Here is a 26805-nt window from a genome sequence, read left to right on the forward strand (position 1 = left end):
ATATTCCTGCATTTATCACATGTATAAGGCTCACTGCTGATAGAGATAGATAAGCTATACATGTGGCAAGCAGTGCAGACAACAATTGTAGGAGAAGAAGCCATTACTCACCGTGATTGTAGAATGATTCCAACTTACCACTGTTGTTTGATGAATTCCTGAAGAACAGATCAGGGGGAGAAAAAAACGAACGGAACTAGCTAAAGGAGTACTAACGATATTAAACACGAGAGAAAAAACATGAATGGAACGCAGATGGCAAGCTAACCGGCTAACGCAATGCTAAAAATAGTAAAAAAGAGTTAAAAGCGTGAATGGAGTGCGAGTGGCAAATTAAACGGCTAATGGAATGCTAACGCGCTGCACTCGCGATTATAGAACAAGGCGAACGATCAAATTAGTCAGATTAGTTTGATGGATAAGATCAGAAATTAAGTTAAGCTATATCTATCAATTTAAAATGGCAGAATTAACAATAAGATAGAGAATCCAACAGAAAAACAAAGCTGCAGGGAGCTACAAACACAGACCACTCTGCAGCAAGGCAAACAGGAAGCAGGGAAACAGCGAAACAGCGACACCCCTATTTTAATATGCATTTTAAATGCTACTATGTGAACATGTATAGTTGGCTTACTTTTTTAGGAAGGGGCTTCAGTACAATAACAATATAAAGGTCAAATTAACTTTGAAAAAAATATGAAAAATGTTTTATAGCATGCTTTTTAATATTAATGGTATTCTTGAAAATATATACAGTTGAAGTCAAAAGTTTACATACACCTTGTAGAATCTGCAAAATGTTAATTATTTAACTAAAATAAGAGGGATCATACAAAATGCATGTTGTTGTTTATTTAGTACTGACCTGAATAACATATTTCACATGAAAGCTGTTATATAGTCCACAAGAGAATAGTTAACTTTATAAAAATGACCCTGAAAACTTTTTGATCAGGGTAAATTTAACTTATTTTGTCTTCTAGGAAACGTATCTTCTGCAGCTTGTGAAGGGCAGTACTAAATAAAAAAATATGATATTTAAGCAAAATAAGAAAAATGTACACATCCTCATTCTAGTCAAAAGTTTACACCCCTGGATCTTAATGCATCGTGTTTCCTTCTGAAGCATCAGTGAATGTTTGTATCTTCTGTAATAGTTGCATATGAGTCCCTCAGTTGTCCTCAGTGTGAAATGGTGGATCTCAAAATCATACAGTCATTGTTGGAAAATGGTTCAAATACACAAAAATGCTGAAAAACCAAGTAATCTGTGGCACCTGTAGGACTTTTCTGAAGAACAGCGGGCAGTTTAACTGTTCAGGACAAACAAGGGACTCGTGAACAACTATCACTTAAAGGGGTCATCGGATGCCCATTTTCCACAAGTTTATATGATTCTGTATATTAAGATTTATATGATTTCTTTATAATAAGAAGTCTATAACATACTTTGGTTAAAATTTCTCAGTGGTAGTGTAAAAAAAAACACTTTACCTTGTCAAAATCAGCCCTTTTTAGAGCGAGCTATTCTGTTGCATTTTCCTGTAAATGCTAATTAGCTCTGCTCACCCCGCCCCTCTCTGCCATGGGATGACGAGCCGAATGTTTAAGAAAGGCCATTTGCAAAGATGCATAAAAACCCTTATACTCACTTATGCTGCGGGTGAAGCAGCATCACGAATGATTCGCACGAACATAGACGCATATGTAGACCGGGATCGGCGCTTTCCTTTCAAAAATGAAAGTAACATTAATCCTCCGCATCTTCAGTGGCTCAGAAGTAGTTTTACTATGTTACTGTACTTAGGAAATTTTTTCAAGTATCTGTACTTTACTGGAGTAGTTTTATTTTAAGTAACTTTTACTTCACTACATCCCAAAGCATACAATCATACTTTTTACTTCACTACATTTCATAAAACATATCGTTCCTCCTTGAAAAATATTACGTGCTCCGAGACGCAGAAGCGTCATGAACAAACTGATTCTTTTCAATGAACCTGTTAAATTGGTTTGCAAATCGCACCAACCGATTCATTCACGAATTGGACTTAATCCAGCTGTTCTCGAGTCGACAACTCACTGATTCAAATGAGCCGTTTAGAGCGAGTCTTGTGAGCGTGTGCACGACTGATGCTGCGAAAAGTAAGTTAGGCCACTAATGTCGAATATTAGGATTAATTATTGTAACGGTCAGTTGTTTGTGAACTAAATCTGGTGTAAAGGGTGATCTATTTAAGCCCACTGAAATGCTTGAATGCCGATACATCAATATTAGTGCCTCTAGGTCAAAAAACTAAACATTATAAACAAAATATGCACGTTCATATTCCCCGCTGCTGTAACATTAGTAGTCTTATAAAAATGCTACGCATTTAGCCCTGATGTCTGTGTTTATATTGTTTATCAACGGTATCAATTTTTATATTGTTTGGATCAACATTATACCAAGTAGACAAATTTAAATGTTTAACCATACCAAAAAAATAAGTAAATATTGTTAGCTGATGCTAACTGTCTAGCTAACAAGCTTTCTGGTGCTAAATTGAGGTAATTATAGGTCCAAATATTTTTATTCAACCACCTAGACAGATATCTGAGGGAAAAAGAAAGGGTGTGATGTTTAGAACATGGTAACTACAGTTCCCAAAGTGGGAAGTGATTCCCTCTGGGGGCATTTGTCCATGGGTGTTTTTATACCACAGACAAGGTTTGAGGGAAAAAAATATTATGAAAATATAATTATATTTTACATTAAAATGTTCTTCCTAACTTCAGGCCTTATTTTAATATCATATAAAACTGACGTTCTGCAAAACAACAAGCTTTAAAACACTTTTTTCTTACTGGTAAAAATGAGATGGTCAAATCTGTTTTCTCTCTGGTACACTGCAGTGTAAGCTTCACAGTGAACATTACTACATGACTCTCGTCAACATAATTAATATCGACAACAAAAATATATTGACTTCATATAGGCTAGTGGTTATTTTGAAAATCCCAGGTATTTTGAGCAGTAAGATTATAAAAAATATATAATATATATAATTATATAAATATATATTATATCTAAACTTGCTAAATCTATCACTACTTTTTTACTTAACCAAAAGTAACTTTTTTACTTTTGTACTTTCACACGAGTAAAATTGAAAAAGGAATACTTTCACTTTTACTGGAGTAATATTTATTTATACGTATCTGTATTGTTACTCAAGTACTTTATTTGTGTACTTCGTCCACCACTGGTCGGTAGTAATGACGACTGCTATGTTCATTATTACATCCAGCAACAGAACACCTCAATCGCTCAATCGGAGACATTCTTGTTTTTCCCCACACCTGAGTCGACACAATGGCGATCAGAGTCAGACTGTTTCAGCTCGGTGAAGGTGGTAAGGTAAGGTGTAACATAATTTTTTCCTTTGAAATTATGTACCCTGATGGATTATGTACAATGTAAATAACAATGTATAATAAAGTAAATACATGTTGAAATAAACCCTTTTAAACCCTATGGAGTGACTGCCACCACAGCACAGATCTGGCTCTATTAAATCACAGAATCAAAGTGGTGCACTGCTTTCATTAGAGGGTCTTCCAGGGCTCAGACTCTGCCTACATGGTGCCGAAACCATCTGAGCAGAGATGGTTTTCCCCCTCCCCTCTGCAGAGCCCTTCTTTATGTAGAGCAGAGCTCCCAGGGCCAGGGCATTCCGCTGGGCTGCTCCAGACCGCAGTTAAGCAGCTCCGTCTGGAGTACGTGACGGCATGCAGAGCCGCCCAAGTCCCTGCAAACCCTCTGCTCTCACTTAACAGAGCAGTCACAGAAATCATTAACACACTTCAGCGAGATGTGAACAGAGAGAGTGCATAGAAATCCACACACCTGAGCTGCAAAACTTCTCTACAGTGACAGCAGGGCCAATTGTCCTTTCTGCCCACATTTGTTAGTGACTTTCAGAAGTATGGCTCTTGAGTTTTACCCCTGATTGCTGGCCGAAATGTACTAGTATGCTTTGCATTTTCAGGGTCAACCAAGGTGACCAGATTTCTGAAATGGACACCAGGAACATTTCTCAGTTCAATGGTCAAAAAATAGTACTGAAGCACTTGTTATAGTGTATGAATAAAAAACTGAGACAATAGATTTTTGTATGTTTTTAAATTGTTATGGGTTCCTTTAGGTCAAAATGACTGGATTAATACAATTAACCAAAACCACATAGTAAAGTAAAGTAAAGTAAAGTAAAGTAATAGTAAAACAGTATTACAACATACATCAGTGTTTTAGTGCCATGTTAAAAAAAAAGTTGAAATATTGAGAGAAAAAAAAGTCGAAATATTTTCGAAAATAGTCAAAATTATGAGAATAATATCGAAGAGTTTTGAAAAAGTTGAAATGTTTCAACAATAAAATCAAAATATTTGGAGAATAAAGTCAAAATTATGAGAATTAATTCAGCAATTATGAGATTAAATTTCTAAAATTTTGAGAGTAGCCTATATTCTAGGTTTTTTGCGCTTGCGAATTGCCCAGATTGGGAGCACTGGGTGATAGTCTCAGCTTTCAAAATCTGTCAGTTCAAAATACAAGTGAAATACAAACAATATGTCAATTACAATAATGTGTATTTATGCTCTTTAATGTGGTGTGACAGATCGCTGTATATGGCTCAGTTTAAGTGTGTGAATCAGTCATCTTTCCGATTACAATGAGACATTCCTTTAATAAATTAGGCTATACTGTTTTTTTTTTTCCATTCTGTCTGATGTTCCATCACGTTTATATCGTGCTATAAACTTAAAATAAAGAAGAAAAGCACATTTATAATTTGTATTTTGTGATAAAACTGACAGAATTTGAAAGCTGAGCTACAAATAATGAATGGAAGAAGTTAAATGTTATTTCCAATCATTTGCTGTATTTTACCGTGAATAAAACAGCTTCTGAATAGTCACTTATACACCTCAGAAAAGACAACATTACAATGTTAAAACGTTGGAGTCCACTTCACTTCAACTTTTTTCACAAACAAAACAGTATAATTTAATAAACGAATGTCTCATTGTAATCGATAAGACGATTGATTCACATAAACACTGTGATCTGTCCAGCCACATTAAAGAGCGTGAAAAACACATTATTGCAAGACTCATTGTTTACGAAGGCAAAAGAGGAACGTAAACAATTACGAACCTTCTGCAGGTCCTGTTACATATTCTGTACAATAACTATAATAAATGCATATAATGTAACATTAATAGTTAGTGTGTGAATACCTTGAAACCGATGTCGTCAGATAGTTCTTCCTGAATAAAGCGGCCGCGCTAATCACGACTAATCACCGTAGCTCGCAGCGCCCCCTGTTGGTGAAAAAAAACACTACATGATTGCTCTGGTGACCACAATGTTGGACCGGCTTTTTGCAGCTTATGGGGAGTGTTTTAAACGTGCTGTAAAACGGGGGCTGTCCTCAGAAAACAGGGATGTCTGGCCGTAACCACGTCTGGGCGCTATAGCAGCGTATCCTTCAGGTAAATTACTACTGTGGCTGAGAAACATTTTGAAGAGACTAAACCAGTTCTAAACTAGTTAAATTATGTTTACTACAGCTTACCTAAATAATACATTGGTTTTACGGATCAGAAAGCAACTCTAACGGCCTCCAGAGTAGGGTTGCCACCCGTCCCTTAAAATACGGAATCGTCCCGTATTTGAGAATGAAACTGCGCGTCCCGTTTTCAATCAATACGGGACGGGTTTGTATTTTTTGTATCATTTTTTAAAGCAGCGTCTCATGCAAATCATCCCACACGCATTTTATGAAGATGCCTCCTTTCCTACTTTTGATTGGGTAATACTTGATGTCATCGTTAGTTTTATTAGTCTTTTTAACTGTCCAGTGAGGAGGGTCTTTTAAGCAGAGTCTGCCAAGTCTAAAAATGGCAGAAGATGCTTCTCCAGGTAACCCCCCGTATTAAAGTTTCAGAGCTTAAACGCAAGAAAAGGTTCCTTTCAGGGGCGGACTGGCCATCGGGAGAACCGGGAGAATTCCTGGTGGCCTAGCAGCCAATTTGGCCCGCTGCCATTTTTTTAATTTATATTTTATTTTCATATATAGCCTATTGTTGTTTCTGTTGCCTGCCGAATGTACTAAAGTGATTATTTCCAAATTCGCCATTCAATAATAAAACTCTTAATAAATCGTAATCCGGTTCGTCTTGACTGACAATGCAATTCGCCTCGCGCACGCTCACTCCGCCCATCCGCGCGTCCGCCAAAAGAATGCAAGACTCGAGAATAGAGCGCCTAGGTGGAGCAGAGAGGCAAAACTGTCCTATTCAGGACATAATTTACAGGTCAGATACATTTGTAAATAGACTATTGTAGTTTTGTCTTTGTTTACTTAGTTAAGCATTAAACTGCTTGCAAATATTATCAATACCAGTCAGTTTGCTGCAAAATTAACAAAATTACATAACTGTTGTAAAGAGTTGGAACTTAGCAGACAAATATTCACATTGTTTTATAACGAGTTTACAGGGAGCTATGGCTAGCAACAATATGGCCCTTACAAAAATTAACCATGTTTTCATTAAAAACCAAAAACCATGGTTACTATAGTTAAACTATCCACAAATTAACAAAGGGTTTGCTACACTTTATGGTATTTGTAGTAAAATTTTGGTTTTAGCTGTAGAAAACCGCTTGTTTTGGTGCTTGATATTGCAAATTGTTGTGTCTTACCATATCATTTTAATGTATTATCTTTATTATGAGCACTGATTTGTAATGCAAGCAGTTTTACCGTTTACTGCACATTGTTATTGAAACCCTATTGTAATTGTTAGAATGGTCACGGATCAGCGATCTCCGCATAAAACTGACCATGCAGACCAAACCGTAAATCATAGAGACTTGAAATTTGGAGGGATAAAAAACAAAACAAAACAAAAAACATACACAGACAAAACCAAATTAAATCCTGCGGGTCGTGGCGATACATTGAGGTCGAACTCGTGAAACAATCGGGTCTGTGCAAGAAACTGAACAGTATTTCTATAATTTTTTACCTCTATTCCACCGCAGTGTCCTGAGTGCGCTCACAATATTCAGCGTGTGACGCGTCAATGTGCTCTGGCATAGTAGACACATGCATGGAAGTGATCTCTCGCTTGTATACATCACTCATTGTTTACACAGAGAGATTGTGGGTAAGACGGCTAGTCAAATTGGTAATTACTTGTGCTTATCCTGATTGTTGCAACCGATTAAAAACTAAAAGATTACGTTGGCTTGCACAACCTCAACCGGGAGTGTTGACTTTTCACTGACTCCCAACTATTGAGCCTGATCGACTCGAGTTATGGTTGCTTACTCTTCGTCATGCGCCAGCTGTTGTGAACGCACTCAGGACATTGCGGTGGATCAGAGGTAAAAAAAAAAATGATATTAATACTGTTCAGTTTCTTGCACAGACAAACTGTTTAGTGTCTTAAGACCTCAATGTATCATCACAAGCTGCAGGTTTTAATTTAGTTTTGTCTGTGTGTTTTTTTACTCTCAAAGCCGTGGTTCCCATTGACTGCCATTATATGACAGACAGACTGCAACATTAAGGTAAAGAGTTAAAAATCTTTGTTTGTGATCTACTGAAGAAACAAAGTGACCTACATCTTGGATGCCCTGGGGGTAAGCAGATAAACATAAAATTTTCATTTTTGGGTGAACTCTTCCTTTTTAATGAACCAGAAGTCTCACCCATAGGCTTATGTCTGCTTTGAGGAAAATGGTAGATAGTTTGAGTGCTTGCATCTGTTTGTGTAAAGTTTCTGCTGTGCATGTTAATTTCTTAATTAAATAAGCATGATTCTTAGTTTTGACTTTTGAAAGTGATAGGATTGAAAAAAACTTTAAAAAACTTTTAAAACTTAAAAAATCTATTATATATTGCATATCTGTAAAATATGTGTGGCTTTAACCCCCATTCACAAGAGTACCAAAACCTACTGCCGTGAATGCGTGTCAAAAACTGACATGGAAGCTAAGAAATTGTTGAATAAATTAATTATTTTTGTTTACTTTGCACATAAAAAGTATTCTCATAACATCATAAATTTAAGGTTGAACCACTGATTTCACATGTACTATTTTAACAATGTCCTTACTACCTTTCTGGGCCTTAAACATGGTATTTGCATTGCTGTCTATGCATGTTCAGAAAGCTCTCGGATTTCATCAGAAATATCTTAATTTGAGTTCCTAAGATGAACGAAGGTCTTAAAGGATTAGAAGGACATGAGGGTGAGTAATTAATGGCATGAATTTTCATTTTTGGTGAACAATCGCTTTAAAAAAGCTATTTCTACCTGATTTATCCCATGAATATTTGGTTTTGTTGGTATAAATTAATATATTTAGGTTAAAAAAAACAATATTAAATATTTTTGACATAAAACCTTTCAATGTATGTTTTTAGGAGCGTGCAAAAATAAGTGCAAAGAACATCTTACAGTATTTTACATGTGTTCTTCCTTCTTTATAAATCGTTCCTACACTCCTGAATGTTGTCATAACCACAGGAAGAAGTAGAGGCGAGAATGTTTGTTGTGTAAACAAAGGACACTATTGTGATCGCTCTTCATTACATCAGAAAATTCTGACTGCCAAGAAACTGCTGTTTTTGGTTGGGTGTTAAGTTGGCATTAACACAACATTATTTTGGCTCTCAAACAGATTTACATTTCTCACAGCTTTCTTTTTTTTTTTTGCCAAGTTAAGCAATTAGCCCAACAACCCACAACAGCTTCACCTTTTGCTATGGTTTTAAAGTGAACCACACACTTTAAAACTGCTATTCAGAGCATGTTGCTGTACAGGAAGAGAAAAGAGATGTGTGTGTTATTATAAGTAAATCAAAAGAATGAATCAACCACAAGAATATAATCAGATCCAGATTTGACTGCTTGGGTTAATTGTGCAGAAAAGGCCCTTTAAATGTTATATGTTTTCTGTAATTCCAATTCAGATCTTGTTTTCAGTGTAACACAAGGTCATAAAATACTACTTCATTGCTCACACAATGTATTATTTATTTTTTTAAAAATACAAAGATACCTATAAATCAATATTTCATTATTAAAAAGTACAAACATAAGTGATAGATAACGTGACATAACATGAATGTTATTAATATGAAAAGCATCTCAGCACAGAAACCATCATGTCTCACCCAGAACTCAGCACTAACATACAGAATGACCTTAAAATACATACACGGTGGAGTAAACCAGCAAAGCACAAACCTGAGCGTTCAAAGTAAAGGCACTAGAGAGTTTTTCTATCACGTAACTCACAAAAACATAACTTTGCTTTTAGGTTGCATTGTTGGTTAAAGTGCAAACCAAGCACTAACACATTTTGTCAAAGAGAATCATTTGCTCAGACAACTTGACCGTGTATCTGTATATTTCCAAATATACAACTCCCTCGTGCAGCCCATTTAGTGGTTTTCCTCTCTGGAAACCATAAAACACCTTGCAGTGTTTTACCCTTGACAAGCTGAATTTTCCATCCAGCTTTGGTGTTGACCATTGTTCAAATGGCAAAAGCGCTGACATATAAATACAAAAGCACGATTGAATCGCAAGCACGATGCTATGGTAGGTTCCGCACAAATGGAAAACTGCATTCACGAGGCCGCAGAAATGTTCACGAAATGTCCGTTTCTTTAATGTGAACCACAGCTGAAACCACGACCGCCCAAAACACTGACAGTGAAAATGTTCAGCATGAATGTGTCCCGGAGAAAACAGAGTTTGTTTTGACACTACAAAGAGGATAGTACAAAGCATACACTTCACATGAATACTGGAGGAAACATCTGTCTTGAGCAGAAAATGTTCTGAGGTGGCGGAACATCTCAAGCTGTTGAAGCAGAATTCGTAAGTGAAACATTATGTTGAATAAAAACCTTATTATTTCCAATCCTGCTCTTCAAAGTCTTAGTGCAAGCCATTCGAAAATGAGTTTGGTTGACACAATTCCTCTGCGATTTTAGTGTCTCTTTCACTTTCTTGAAGGTGTGAGGAACATATTCAAGTATTCAGACCACTGACACTCCTTGAGAGGGGGCGGTGAGGGCGCTGATGATGTCTGGTCGTTCAATGCGTGCGAGAGCGGAGCATAGTAGGCCCAACGTGGAGCCTTCTTGTTGGGCCCAATCAGTCAAGAGAGTGTGGATGGGGTCCTGGCCCCGTCCGAAGACGTCTACGCGGTCCTGTTCGTAACCGAGTGTGGCCGCCAACTGCCTCCAGCTTTGACTGCCCCCCTCGGCGAGAAGACCCTCTACCTCCTCCTGCCTGTGAGGAGGCAGGTTCACATAAAGTCGCGTGTCCTGTTTGCTGTCTCGTTTACTGCCTGCCAAGAGAATGAGAATGGATACATATAATTACTAATTAGCCATTTACACTTTTAATGAAAGTAACATTTAATGCAACCAGTGTAGTTCAGTTCACAAACAAATGACTCTTTTGAACTAATTCTTTTTTTGTGAATCAAAATATACAGTGTAACAAATGTAGTCAGATTCCTGAAATGAATGACTTATGAACAAATTCTTTTTTAGTAAATCAAAAACATGATGTGACCAATGTAGCCTGATTCCCAAAATTAATAACCAGTTATTTTTGGTAAACCAAACAACATACAGCAAATCCAATGTCACCTGATACCCAAAAGGAAACGAGTCTTATGTGACAGTTATTTTAATTAACAATTAAACAAAAAATAAATAGAAGAAACTATTTGTATGAGCCAGTATTTGTAATAAGCAGTTTAAAAATACGAAAGAATAGAATAAATGACTATTATGAGACAGTTCTTTAATTTTATCTTTTTGAACTGTTCATTGAAAGAACTACCTCATAAGAATCTTTTGTACTATTCATTTTTTAAAACCTGTTCATTCAATAATACAAATTACTCTTATGAGAAATTTTTTTAACAGTCAGTTCAAAAAGACAATTAAATAGGACAAATTCTTCTTATGAGGCAGTTTTTTAAATAAAGAGCTAAAAAGATGAATGAATAGTAAAAATGACAAATAATAAATTGTTTAAATGACTTGTATGAGCCTTTCTCTTAATGAACAGTTCAAACAGTACTGATTACTCTTATGAGTTTTTAATGAACAGTTCAAAAAGGCTAAATTAATAATATAAGTGACTCTTAGGAGCCAGTTTTTAAGGAACAGTTTAAAATGACGAATGAATAGAACAAATGACTATTACGAGCCAGTATTTTTAATGAACAGTTTAAAAAGACAATTAAGCAGAACAAATTATTCTTATGAGACAGTTTTTTAATAAACAACTAAAAATGATGAATGAATAGTAAAAATTGCACTTATGAGTCGGTTCTTTAAATGAACAGTTCACAAATATGAATGAATAGAACAAATGACTTGTTTGAGCCTTTATTTTAATGAATAGTTCAAAGAGATGAATGACCGGTGCAAATTACTCTTATAAGTAGATACTTTTAATAAACAGTTCAAAACAAGTGACTCTTTGAAGCCAGTTTTTAAGGAACAGTTTAAAAAGACAAATTAATAAAACAAATGACTCTTAGAAGCCAGTTCTTTAAATGAATAGCTTAAAAACACAAATAAATAGAACAAATGACTTATGAGCTAGTTCTTTTAATATACAGTTCAAAAAGTCAAATTAATAATACAAATTACTCTTATGAGACGGTTCTTTAAACAATCAGTTCAAAAAGACTAATTAAATAGAAAAAAAGACTTATGAGGCGAGCCAGTTCTTTAAATGAACAGTTCAAAAAGTCAAATTAATAATATAAATTATGAGCCCATTCTTTTAACAGTCAGTTCAAAAAGATGAATAAATAGAACAAATGAATTTTATAAAGGCATTTTTAAATGAACAGCTAAAAAGACGAATGAATAGTAAATATGACACTTATGAGTCGGTTCTTTTAATGAACAGTTGACTCTTGGGAACTAGTTCTTTAAATGAGTTTTAAAAAGTCAAATTAATAATACAAATTACTCTTATGAGCTCTTTTAACAATCCGTTCAAAAAGATGAACAAATATAAAAAATGATTCTTACGAGGCCATTTTTTTAATGAGCATTTAAAAAAATGAATGAATAGTAAAAATTACACTTGAGTTGGTTCTTTTAATGTACAGTTCAAAACGACGAAAGAACAGTACAAATTACTTTTATGAGTCAATACTTTTAATGAACAGTTCAAAAAGACAAATTAATAGAACAAGTGACTATAGGAGCCAATTTTTTAATGAACGGTTTAAAAGACGAATGAATAGAACAAATGACTCTTATGAGCCAGTTCTTTAAATGAAGAGTTTAAAAAGTCAAATTAATAGTACAAATTACTCTTATGAGCTCTTTTAACAATCAGTTCAAAAAGTCAAAAAGATTAATAAATACAAAAAATTTTATTTTTATGCGGCCGTTATTTAATGAACTGCTAAAAAAGAAAATCAATAGTAAAAATTAAACTTAAGTCGGTTCTTTTAATGAGCAGTTAAAAAAACTTAAAAAGATTAATAAATACAAAAATTATTATTTTTATGCGGCCGTTATTTAATGAACTGCTAAAAAAGAAAATCAATAGTAAAAATTAAACTTAAGTCGGTTCTTTTAATGAGCAGTTAAAAAAACTTAAGGCATAGTACAAATGATTGGTATGAGCTTTTCTTTTAATGAACAGTTCAAAAAGATGAAAGAACAGTACTAATTACTTTTATGAGTCCATACTTTTAATAAACAGTTTAAAAAGACAAATTAATAGAACAAGTGGCTCTTAGGAGCCAGCTTTTAAATGAACAGTTAAAAAAATGAATAGAACAAATAACTTTTATGAGCTGTTCTTTTGTTTAATGAACAGCTCAAAAAGTCAAAATAATAATACAAATTACTCTTATGAGCCTGTTCTTTATACAGTCAATTCAAAAAGATGAATAAATAGAACAAATGACTCTAATGAGCCTTTCTTTTAATGAACAGTTCAAAAAGACAAATTAATAGAACAAGTGACTCTTAGGAGCCAGTTTTTTTTAATAAAGATAAATGAATAGTACATATTATGAATAGTACATATTATGCTTATGAGTTAGTTCGTTATATGAACAGTTAGAAAAAAGACAAATGAAATGACTCTTATTAGCCAGTTCTTTCAATGAACAGTCCCAAAAGATTAATTAATACTAAAAATGACTCTTATTACTCAGTTCTTAAAATGAATTGTTAAAAGAAAAATAAGTAGTACAAATTATGATGAATTCCTAACCCTATCTCTGTTTAAGCCGCTCTCTCATACCTTTGCAAGGCTGGTTTTCCTGAAGGCTGTGAGAATCCAGGAACACACCGCTGTCGCTGTGTAATTTCTCTCCTTCCCCGACATTATTCAACTCGCCAACCCGTGCTTTCACCAGAGCCTGCTTCTGCTGACAAGACTTCCAGCTATACACACACCAAATCGCACGTAAATCATCAAGTAAAAAATAACAAGAATAATATTTCACTTCACAGACACATTATGGTATCTTACATGCTGAAAAAAACAGCTAAAATCAGCCTAGGCTGGTTGGCTGGTCTTAATTGGCTTAAGCTGGAAGTAGCTGGTTTTAGCTGGTCTCCCAGCCTGGCCAGGCTGGTTTTAGCTGGTGGTCTCCCAGCCTGATCAGTTGAGACAAAGTGGCCAAAACCCTTCTAAAACCAGCCTGCTGGCCAGCTAAAACCAGCCTAGTTGAGCAGCTAAAACCAGTTAACCAGTCCAGGCCGGTTTTAGCTGTTTTTTTCAGCAGGGAGTAGAATGAATTTGTCTGTAAATCATGTGTGTAACCTCATAAAAAGTCTTCTTTAAAATGATGCATAATCTCACCATTTGTAGGCGACATAGAGCAGGAGGCCAAGCACCACTGCAGCCAGTACAGACACGTAGACCAAAATGTTGTTGTTGTTGCCCCCTTGGTCCTGTGGAGTGAGTCGAGGGGATCCGGACCCTGGTGCCGGGCTGCTCCTGTTCTCGTTTTCCTCATTTACAGTAGGCCATCGTGGGTATTCACGTGGACCATCAGAACCAGCTGAACGGGACAAGATGTTGAGGTCTTTTACTGCAAAAAAAACAGAACAGAATTGGTAATTTTAAACTGCCTTTATAAACATTAACAATCTATCTATCTAGACTAGACATTTGAAGCACACTCAAGTACACCCTGAAGCACTTAAACACCTAGACTGCAAAAAAAGGGAACTGCTCTTTTTAGCCATCACATGAAATACACATCTGCTGTGAGTCCGATTAACACATCATCAGTGGGCGCAGGCACAGCTGACAGACAAAATGCCAGATCGAAATGTTGAACAGTGTGGAATGGTCAAGAGGATTCATGCCCCCACACTCCATCCTGAAATAGATCATGCAGGCCACCCCACACACACACTATCACACAGATGCGTGCATTCTTTTGTCCACTCACTCTCTCACACACCCCACAGGCTGCCTGTGTGGATCAAACGCTCTGTGGGACTGTCCTGACCTCGGCAGGTCGGGTGCTCTAACCGGGGACTCCTCCCTACAGAGAACAGAGGGCAACGTGGGACGCGACCCACTAGCCAGCTGGTTAACCTCCAAAGCAATTTAACACACCTCAGGGCCAAATGTAACAGGCAATCCATTAAAGATGTGGAGCTTTTTTACACTAAAAACTATCGAAAATGATACATTTGATTGTTTAGAGATTTATGTGATGTGTTTATCTTCTTAATCTGATCATGACTGGATTGTTGCTAAGCTTGCTGAAGAATGAGAAGAGAACATTTGAAGTCAAAGAGAGAGCTGTATTTTCTCAAAAGCTTCTCTCTGACTGAACACAGGTGTCTGCCACATGTTAACAATCTAACCATGCACACTCACACAGTCTCACACACATGCATAAATGTTATTATATATAGCTTGGCACAATCTTCATCCAAGACACACATGCATCTCGGGTTACGTTCACAGAGTCAGTGTCTGGAATTGACAACCGTATTTATGAACAGGTGTGTCAAATCAATGACAAATAAAAAGGTCCAAGATACAGAAAAGGACATTTCTGGGCCAAGATCTTAGAGATAAACTTTCTAACTTTCCATTTTTAACAAGCGAGTACAAAATAAAGACTTTTTTTTTACTTTACACTTTGAATACATTTGAATGTACACATTAATTATTATGTTCAAAAATGTTTAAAAATCTAAATCAAAAATCAAATTCAATCTAAAATATATTTTACAAATTTCATTAATTAATTAATTATATGCAATTATAACATTTCTTATTTTGTTTAATAGTTTCTAGTAATTAATTTTTTTCTATAGTCATATTGATAAATAATCACAACATTTTGGCTAAGTTATGCTCCCTAAAAACAGCCACAGCAAGCATGAAGATTTTTAAATGAATAAATGAATGAATGAAAATCATATTTTAAAGTGCCCAAGTAAAACCCTGGTAATTCAACTTTTTTATGAAAAACAGTGAAACTGTTAAATTTGAAATTTTTATTAATTTGTGTTTCAAAGATGAGTGAAGGTCTTACAGGATTGGAACGACATGAGGGTGAGTAACTAATGACAGAATTTTCATTTTTGGGTAAACTATCCCACAGCCGTATCGTGATTTTTTTTGTATGCTGCTCCATTATACTCTCCAGAGAATTTACATAAACGCACACTAGAATACAATGACCATCACACTTACCCATACAGACGGTGTCAGAGTCCGGCTGGCAGGGTCTGATCTCCACCTCGTCATCACGACAGCGTGAGCAGGGCACACATGGTTTCCTGTAACTCTTCTCCTTTGAGTAAGTCCCTAGTTTACACGGCTCACATACGGTATTTCCCAGCGGCCCACAGGCCTGAGCCACTCCGGCTCCGTGCCCACACATGGTGCAGGCCGCGCACAGCCCATTTGTGCTGTTACTATCTCGCCACAGGAAGAAACGCTCACCGCAATCACACTGGGTATCCTGAGTGGGCGTGCAGCGTGCCAGTTCAGGAATGCCGGCAGGGCAGCGGGCGCACAGACGACAGGCTGAAAGACTCTCAGAGTCTGAGAACGACACACCTAGGAGAGATTTAAAGTGGTTTTTAATTTTTATCAATAATAAACATTGGCAAAACAACAATCATTTCATCTAGACATTTATTAAAATTAAAAATTTATATGTATGTTTTAAAAACACTCACCATTTTGACACGGCTGACACTTGGTGTCTTCTTGACCACAGCTGCTTGCCAAACCAGTGCCCGCAGCACACATGCTACAACATTCCCCTGTTTTTGTAAACTGTTCACTGGTACAGACCTTACCAAATGCCACCTGCAAAATACACAAGCACATGTCAAATTCAAATGAATGATAATAATAATGCAATCAGTAAAATCATTTTGCTCTTAGCAACCTAAAAGACAATACTAGGACAAAAAAGGACTAGGATTTTAAATTTAAAATATTGTCCCGCCACCCTCCTTCTCAGACGCGTCTCTCCAGGTTGTCTCTCCAATCTGTTGCCAGATTGAAGACATGCAACAGGAATGAGCGCATTTGACAATGGAAGTCGACGAGCCTTACACTGTAAGTTGATTTATTCTCGTTTTATTCGACGCTTTTTGTAGGCTTTTATAGGTCTAAGTTGGTTAGTTTGTTGCCTCCATGGCTGCAATACGCAGTTTTCTGCTATCTGGCAACCCAAGGTTTCGAAATACTATTGGTTACACTAACAGAGTAGGCGGAGTCACACAGGCCAAAACAAAACAAGACATTCCGACACAGAAGGCACATTTTCAGACCTAGTTCTGCCATGATGATATCACAGAGTTATACAACTTGGCACAAGCTTATTGGTTCATTTTGCGTATGCAAACAATGAGCTTACAGCTATTTAAATGGGTGGTAGCATTCACTTGGGCATTTCACAGCACGCTTTTAGAGTTCCTCTGAAACCCTCCACCTTCCCCAGCTTCACCTGTGTAGATCTGCTATGGGTTATTTTATGCTATTTGTGCAGCAGCAGTATGTCTTAAATACTCACAGCACCATATCGCCATATGCTTTGGCAGTAGCAAGTTCTGTACTTGTTTGCAGCAGCAGCAATTCAGCAGCATACATTAACATTGTCATATCCATTACCATGCTAAAGTTTTCAGAGAGTTGTTATGACAGAACTGGCTTTAGTGTTGTTATGTTATATCTGCACATTTAATATGGTGTTTTATGCTTTGGTACAGTCCAAAAATTACATACAGCAACTTTAATTGTTTTTAATCCCTCTCAGTCTGAATATATAAACTGCTGTTGATTTGCAAAACAGTCCTAATATTACCTGATTTGATGATGCTGAGTTTAAAAAATATCAATAAAAAATGTCCTTAATGTACAAAATGAGATTAAAGATTGTTTTTTAATTACACTACCAGTCAAAAGATTTTGAACAGTAAGATTTTTAATGTTTTCTAAATAAGTCTTTTCTGTTCACCAAGAACAGCATTTATCTTAAATATAAATCTTTTGTAACATTATAAATTTCTTTATCATCACTTTTGTTCAGCTTATAATGAGTGATTAATGAGTACATTTTAAAGTATATTCAAATAGAAATTAGTTATTTCAAAATGTTTAAATATTTTACAGTATTACTGCTTTTGATGTATTTTGGATCAAATAAATGCAGGTTTGCTGAGCACAAGTGACTTCTTTAAAAACATTAAAAATCTTACTGTTCAAAAACTTTTGATTGGTAGTGTATATATAAGTATAATGCACATATCAAAATAACAAATGCAGTGAAATACTATAAGTCTTTTCACAAATTTCACTTTTCACACTTTTCACAAATTTTGTTTAAAATCACATAATTCTAACCTTAAATTCAGAATTAGGCATAAAACAATGTCATAAATATAAAAATTGGCTGGGAATTAGAACAAATAGTTGTAATCTGGCCCAGAGGAAGAAAGTCTTTGTGGCCTTTTTCTGGTGATTAAGTGATAATACGAGACTTCTTCACCTCAAAACCGCAAAAATCACATTTTGTGAGAAAGTGTGATGAGCTAGAGCAAAACAGACACTATTTTTTAATAAGAGAAAAGTATTGGATTTCATGATGCAGACTGGTGTTATAGGTAAAAATCACAAAGTTACACATTCAAAAAGAGCAGCTTCATAAAACCACAGCTTTTAATTTGAAGGAGAACTTGCCATATCATGTAGTCCACACGCTGACATATGTGGGACGCTATGTTCCAACACACACACATTTCCCTGTGATTTTGCATTAAATGGGGTTTAGGTATTTTAATTGCACAGTGTTTCCTGTGAGAGCCTGAAGTCAGTTTCAATAGTCCTTGTGACTTTAACACTCCAATTTGGGTGTAAATAGTGACTGAGTGTAACAACACACCCTTTCACACATTTATAACAAAAAAATGAGTGAGGCAGAGCATCATTAAGGGACATTTAAAAAGACTCCTCATTCATAAGGAATGGAGCATTATGTGTATTAGCACCCATTTCAAACAGACGCATCAGCAATGGGGACACCAGTGCAGCTTGAGACCTCAGGGGAGGGTGTGATGTGTGTGTGCGTCTGTTTGGGTAGGAGAGAAGACTTTGATGTCCCCCTCAGCTCTGCAGGTGTGATAGAGGAGGTCAGTTCTGCGGCATCTTAAACATGCATATGTTTAGGAAAATTACCCCTCACACACCCCCTCCGCTTCACAACTGCCCCCTGGGGCTCTGACAAGAGCCAACAGATGCCTAACATGTAAAGCTCCTCCAAAGAGGGAAAGCAAAACCCACACAGCCTCTCTGATGTCTCTCTCTTCTCCTCTCTGATCTCTGTTGAGACGAGCGAGCGTGTGTAAACCTGTTGAACGAGCGCTCATAATCTCATAGAAACACTAATACACATTTGTACACAGCTGCCCACAGGGCAACAACCTTCACTTTGTAAGTAAAAAGAGCAGTTTCTTTCTGCATTTCAGCCACACCAGCTTGCTGCTGATACACCTTTTCATGGTTTATAAACATTAAATGTTGAAAGGAGCCAAATTTAAACATTTAGGAATCTGTCATGTGAAAAGCCCATATTGATCAACCACAAACTTGAATAGTGGGAAGTCCACGGTAGTAAAACGTGGACGCGGAATTGGCTAAATTATGGATAAGTACATCAAAAGTAGGTCAGGCTATTTAAATATGATTCCTGCATGTTCTGCGTGTTTTTGTGTGAATGAAGGGCGCATACGCCCAGTTTTGTTTAATACACACATAATGAAGCATGCGTGACGCTTTGTTTTCAGCCTCTGCTGCCTCAATATATTAGTACATGAACACATAAACATAATCTCTCAGACCTCTCTAAAAGTCAGGTAATTTCACAGTTTGTTTTGAGTAATTTTATATGCAAACAGAAACTTAAAAGTCTTCACAGCAACCCGTCAAAATAAAAGTTGTGTTTAACTTAAAGAAATTGTGACAGAAATATATTACTTAATATAATGATTACTAACAATAAAATTATTATTAAAACATTATTCTTCACATATTTTGAAAAGATGAAGACTCTCTCCCTTAAATGATCATTATGAAGAGATTTGTGGAATATATTGTTTGGTTTCATATTTATGTAAATATATTATTATGTAGGTAATTTCTATTTATTTATTATTCCTACAATTGATATTGTTTGTAAATATGAACAATACTGTAAAGTTTATCTTGTATTTTTATTCTATTTTATTCAATTTTGTTTTAATTTCTTCTTATTGTTGTTGTTTTATTTATTTTATTTTATTTTACTTTGTTTAATTATTTTGGCAGTAAGGGTCATCATGGAGAAAAAGCTAATTGTAAAGATTCTGTTAAAACTTGGAAAAAAATTCATATTTCTCAATACTTTTTTTACCAGACAAATGTAAAAACACAGTATTTATGGGAGAAAAAAAATCCTTTTTAATATATAAAATCAATTATTAGAAATTATTTAAGTAATGAAATCATTAAAATGGAATCCAGAAAATTAATGGAAAACAGAATTTGAGAAAAAAAAGTATTTCAAAGGGCCTTAAAAATGGCAATTAATTTGGTATCAATTAATTGGACATGCTTTTTTATTTATATTTTTAACCTTTAAAACAGAGTCTTAAAAAATAATGGAAAAAATGGAATCTAGAAAGATTACAACTGAAAAAACTGAATTAAAAAAAAAAAAACAGAATTTAGGAAAAAAATAAAATGGATTTCATAGGGCCCTAAACTTTCAAAGAATCAAAAATATAAAGCAACACAACTGTTTTCAACATTGATAATGATTATAAATGTTTTTTAAGCAGCAAATAAGCATATTAGAATTATTTCTGAAGGATCATGTGACACTGAAGAATGGAGTAATGATACTGAAAATTCGGTTTTGCATCAGGAAGAAATTACATTTTAAAATATAATAAAATAGAAAACTGTTTAAAAATTATATTTTGGAATTTTAAATCAAATATTAAAAATAAAATAAAAATAAAACAAACAAAAAAATATACATACTTTCTCGAACAGGAAGGGAAGGCACAGATAAACAGAGAGAAATTTCTGAGCAGTACCATTGGAATTTTCTTTGTCAGTTTCCTAATATGGTGTTTAAATACTCACCAAACAAAGTAAGCTGAGGGGGGAACTTAACATCCTCAATAACAATATCTCACCATATAATTTGTACCTAAGTCTAGCTAAATAGTGCAAACAAATGATATATCACCTATAAACATTTGGGCAGAGGCAGGAATGTAGAACTCAGAGGAGGATGAGGGCGGGGTGCATAAACACCACAGACACTTCCAGCCTAAGTGCTGATTCCACATAATGCAGAGAGATAATGCATTTAAATGAAGCCACTTCACACAAAACATCTTTGATCTACCCAAACATCTCGTTCCCTCCTTGAAGGGACAATGTCAGTCTGGATGCCACATTTATACTGTTAACTGGTTCCCACAATGTAGGTCAAACCCTCCCCACACACATGCTTGCTGAATGATGGGATCTTTCATAAAGACGTAGGTCAACCAAAAATGAAAATTTACTTGTTGTTCCAAATGTATTTAACTTTCTGTTTTGAAGAATGTTTCAACTGTTTTTGTTTGTCCATACAATAAAAAGGTCCAAAAACATTTTAAAATAAGTCTTGTGTGTTCCACAGAAGAAAACAATGTCAGAATTGGAACGACATTAAAGTGAGTAAATGATCACAGAATTTCCATTTTGGGTAAACTGTCCCTTTAAGGAAAGACACTACAGACAAAAAACATTGTTTGTTTTTTTCATGCTCTGGTCAGTTTTGAGATTTTGGCACATTTTGCTTTTATAGCATGTCTTTGGTTAGACTAGTAGAAAGAAAACATCCAATTAATTGTATTGCACTTTATCTGTTTCCATCTGCAGATTTCAACAATACATACATTACCAGTCAAAGGTTTTTGAACAGTAAGATTTTTCATGTTTTTTAAAGAAGTCTCTTCTGCTCACCAAGCCTGCATTCATTTGATCCAAAGCATAGCAAAAACAAATATTTTTTAAATATTTGTATTATTTAAAATAAATGTTTTCTATTTTAATATATTTTAATATGTAATTTATTCCTTTGATTTCAAAGCTAAATATTTGGCATAGAAACATAGAACATAGAAATGTTTTGTAACATTATAAATGTCCTTATCATTATGTTACTAAATCATTTTATTTTATATAAATGCTGATTTTTGGATCTTTCTCTTCATCAAAAAATCATGAAAAATGTACTTAACTGTTTATAATTTTTGATAATAATAATAATAATAATAAAAGTTTTTGGAACAGTAAATCAGCAAATCAGACTATTAGAATGATTTCTGAAGGATCACGTGACACTGAACACTGGAGTATGCTGAAAATGCTGAAAATTTTTGATCACAGAAATTACATTTTATATTCATATATATTCAATAAAATAAATAAATATTTTAAAATTTGACTGTTTTTCCTGTACTTTTTCTTTTGACTGCTAGTGTATTTTAAAGGCAATTTTCTCAAAAGATTTGCCTGATTTTATTCCTAAAGGTGACTTTTTTTCTGGCTGATGACAATATTTTTTTTTTTTTTATGGAGTGATAAAATAAGATAAGCAAAAACCTGCTTGTAAAACTGTAATATGTCAACAAATGAAACAAGAATTATGAACCTGGCTTTATCCAACCTTCAAGTTTCAGTTCTGGAAAATGTATGAAAATCAGTGCATATTTAAAGAAATAGTTCACCCAAAAATAAAATTGTCATCATTTACTTACTCTCATGTTGTTCCAAACCTGTATACATTTCTTTCTTATGTTGAACACAAAATAAGATATTTTGATGAATTTTGATATTTTGAAGAACCAAAAAGTTGTTGGTCCCCATTGACTTCCATAGTAGGGAAAGAAATACTATATAAGTCAATGAGCACCATCAACTGCTCTTCTTTTAGCTTCTTTTATGATCAACATAAGAAAGAAGCTCATACAAGTTTGGAGCGACATGAGGGTAAATGATGGCAAAATTTTCATTTTTAGGTTACTATCCTTTTAATTATACAATGCCTTAAACATAACATTTTAGAAATCTTTTGCAATTATTAAAGTTATCAGTCAACTTGAGAAGTATGGTGATATGTATTAGTTATTTATATGTATTTATTTTTTTACCCTGCTCACCTAGGTTGTCTTGCCTCCAATGGTGTATAATATATGAGCACATGTGTGCTGCCCATGAGTGAGTTTAAAAAAAAGAACGATGAGAACATGAAAGGAGCCATGAGCCCCAGGAGGCAACAGTGATTGACCCCTCACCCCCACCAACCAAACATACAACCATAGACATCCACTGAGACTAAGCTAGAGACTGACCGCTATCTTATCTCACTGCAGCCAAGAGTAGCAGAAGCTCAGTTTCACAAAAGAGTCAGAACGCCTTAAACGGCAGGCTAAACATGGCCTCGGGCCTGCAGAACTTCAAGATCATTTACAAAAGTGTCAGTTTGCTGCCGGATACAGTGGGCTTCTCTATCAAGGAAACAAGACAGAAGGAAGAAAAAAAAAATGAGGTTGTGAGTTCAAGAGGAAACCGCGATTCTGCCCCCACCGAATGAAGTAAAGTGATGTGGCTAAATGGAAAGTCAAATTACTGAACTGCAAATTCAACCCCCTTGCTCTCCACAGACCAAGAGAAAATGATGATAATTACAATGGTCCGGATATCCCGGGCCCCAGCAGTACTTAAGCTGTGGTTGCCTATCAACCAACAGACAGGTCTGCTGCTATCCCTGGCTCCCCCACAGACTGTTTGAACTCACCAGGAGACACGGATCTGGATCAGGCCAGTAGCAATGAATGCATTACCTACCACTGACCTGCAAAGAGTGCAGAATCAGCAAGCAAAAATGTTCATCATTTGCATTTTGCATAAGCGTTCAACTGTCAGAACAGAGAAATCAGCTGTTTTGTGATTAACTGTTGTAATTTGGAGTGACAAAGCAGCCTTTTATTTAAGCGTTTCCCGATTTAACTGGAATAAATCACAAGGCTATTTGGCTCTGTGTTGACATCTCCAGGGCGTATTTCTTCGAGTGTAATTTATAATTTGGAAACATGACGAGATATATCTTTCCATTTATTTGGATGCTAAATATTTAACATTTTGTACTTGCTGTGAACAACGGCAGGATATTACACTGAATAAGTGTGATAAAAACACAAAAGTTAGGCTACGCACGTCCTAAGAGACAAAAGGGTGTTACTTTCCTGTCTACACTACTTTACTTTTGTGCCAAGCAATATCCAGTGTTTATTAAAAACTAATGATAAAAGAAACACAAGTCCACACAAGTATTGTGTAAGTATTTCATTCTGCATAATACAACATGTTCACTAAAAACTAACTAATAATCTAGTTCAAAACACATTGTAAGGGGAGAATGTAACAGTTCAGTTCACAGTTGTTGAGGTGTTACATTTTTGAAAACAGTACAACAGTAAAACAGTACAATTTTGAAAGATTTTTACTATTTCAGTATATTTTAAAATGTAATTCATTCCTGTGATTTCAAAGGTAAACTTTCAATATCATTACTCCAGTCTTTAGTGTCACATGATTTACTGTTTGGTATAATTGTTATCAATATTTAAAACAGTTGAGTACATTTTTTTCAGGATTCTTTGATGAATAAAAAGATCCAAAGATCAGAAATAAAAAGCTTTGTAACATTATACACTATACAATTTAAAAGCTTGGAGTCAGTATATATATATATATATATATATATATATATATATATATATATATTTTTTTTTTTTTTTTTTTTTTTTTTAGAGGATTTCTATTTCAGATAAATGATCTTCTTCTCAACTTTCTATACATAAAAAAAAACTTAAAAATTCTACTCAGCTGTTTTCAACATCATAATAATAAATGTTTTTAAAGCAGCAAATCAGCATATTACAATGATTACTGAAAAATCATGTGACACTGAAGACTGAGGTAATGATGCTAAAAATTCAGCTTTGAAATCACAGGGATAAATTACATTTTAAAATATATTCTAATAGAAACCAGTTATTTTAAATAGTAAAAATAAAGGGTTTGTTTTTTGTTTTTGTTTTTTGCTGTATTTTGGATCAAATAAATGCAGGCTCAGTGAGCAGAAGAGACATCTTTAAAAAACATTAAAAATCTTACTGTTCAAAAACTTTTGACCGGTAGTGCACATGTTTCAACTGAAATGTTTAAAATGTAATGAGGGTGGGTGTTTTGGATTGGAGGTTGTGGATTACCACAATAAACTTTATTAGTGTTACTAAGAGGAGTAGGTTGTAACAGCAGCACACTTTTTGTACTTCACATTAATTGGCTTTAAATAAAATTGTGAATTTCTAAAGTACTCCAATTCAAAGCAGACATGAAAATCCTACATCAAAATGTGAGATACATACACTTTACAGACGTTAAAGCAAAAAGTGTTACAACACTCTGCTGTAATTAAAAGGTTAGGCTACTGGAAAGACCCAGTAACGTTGGAAAATATGAACAGTGAAAACTGAGTTTACAGCCAACCGAACTCAAATAAAATACTAAACTAACTATTCTAATGTGATTTATAAAATATTGCAAAACAGAATAACGAATAACTCACCTTTACGGCCAAGATACACAAACAGAGTTGAAGTGCTGCCATTGCTCCCTTCATCTTCAGGTCTTTTCCTCAGTGTTTGGGATATAATACAACGAGTCTCTTGTGCTCAAAACCCACTAATGTTCACAACCACAAAGCATAAACTTAAGACATCTACAGCGCCTGTTCAAAGCGTTTGCCACTCTCTTCCATAGATATGAACAGTCTTCTTCTCACGAGTTTTTTTTTTTTCTTCGAGACTTCCAGTGGAAAACTGTATGAATGGCGCTGTGACAGTAAATGCGGATAATCCTCGTTTGAAGCTTTAAAACATCAATACATAATCTCTCTTCTGTCTTCACAGTCAAATCTGCTAGTTAGTGCTGATTCTTCACTCAACTGCTGCTCTGGCCACGGTCAGCTGTTGACTAAATAGCTTCTGCCGAAGGGGATGGACGTAAACCCCAAGATACACTCAGCGCAGCGCCTCACTGTGATTGGACAGACTGGAGCGGGATGGAGAAAAGTTGAGAGATCAAACTCTTGAACATGCCATTCTTGTGGGAAAATAATTCATTTTTTTCAATCTCATTTATAGTGCTCATTTATTACATGGCCATATTAGTAATTATACAGACCAGGGTTACACAGATATTTTTAAATATTTTGTCAATTTTTATTATTATTATTATTTTTTTTTTGCTAAAATATGTGTATTATTACAATAACTGCAGTAACACTGAAATCGGACAACAGAGGCGGACAATGTGGTTACCGTGGTTTATTTCTGAACTAAAAGTAATAAAATAGATTAAAACCCCATTTTGCTCTGTCGAGGCTTTAGGGGCTTTGAGATAAAAAGAGACACAACAGTGCCTAAGTTTTAGATCTGAGGGGGGTTTTAAGTAACGTCGTAAAACTCAGCATGGGGTCTCCAGACTTCAGAAAGAAACAAATGGAGACTTCCCTCGCATACAATGATCACAGCGCTTCAAAGACATGACTGAAAAGAAACGGGATAAAGTAAAGAAAAGACGGTGTTCAATTAATTCGTCGCCGATTCGTTTCGCTTTTTCCTTTCGTTCATGGTGTCAACAGGCCTTAAGGACTGAATGACTGAAACTGTGAGTAGGGAACTGCTAGAGTAAATACAACGTGCCTTTATAAAAGATGCTCTGTCAATTTAAATTGGAGATCTTGTTCTTTCTATCTTTTCTGACATTTGTTAAAATTATCTAATATGTCGACTTTTAAAAATTAGATTAGCTAAACCTTGGCTATACCTTTTGACAGATTATAGCGACCAGTTTCACCTAAAGTAATGTAATTTTTTGTCCTACACTGTTTGTCTATACTTCCCAGATAGCACATGTACATCTGCAAGATGTCTGTTAAAGATCTCTTGATCTGGAAAGCATCCGCTATGTACAAACGTCTGACAGACATCTTTCAGATGTCAGTTTTACATACATTCTAAATAAAGACATTGAATACAGTATAAGTCTATTTGACATCTGATAGGAAACATCCAA

At 35.0% G+C, this 26805-nt stretch overlaps 1 protein-coding gene across 1 annotated transcript; it reads right to left on the reverse strand.

Annotated features, from left to right (window-relative positions):
- Window positions 1–9087: 9087 nt before the first annotated feature.
- nradd (neurotrophin receptor associated death domain) lies at window positions 9088–25684 on the reverse strand. The gene is made up of 6 exons (XM_073847646.1): window positions 25295–25684; window positions 16293–16425; window positions 15802–16170; window positions 13939–14170; window positions 13375–13517; window positions 9088–10426 (listed from the first exon to the last, which is right to left on the reverse strand). Exons 1-6 carry the CDS (start codon window positions 25346–25348, stop codon window positions 10113–10115), a joined length of 1245 nt encoding a protein of 414 aa, XP_073703747.1. The 5' UTR covers window positions 25349–25684; the 3' UTR covers window positions 9088–10112.
- Window positions 25685–26805: the final 1121 nt, after the last annotated feature.

This window comes from Garra rufa, chromosome 9 (genome assembly GCF_049309525.1).
Source record: "Garra rufa chromosome 9, GarRuf1.0, whole genome shotgun sequence".
Lineage (NCBI taxonomy): Eukaryota > Metazoa > Chordata > Actinopteri > Cypriniformes > Cyprinidae > Garra > Garra rufa.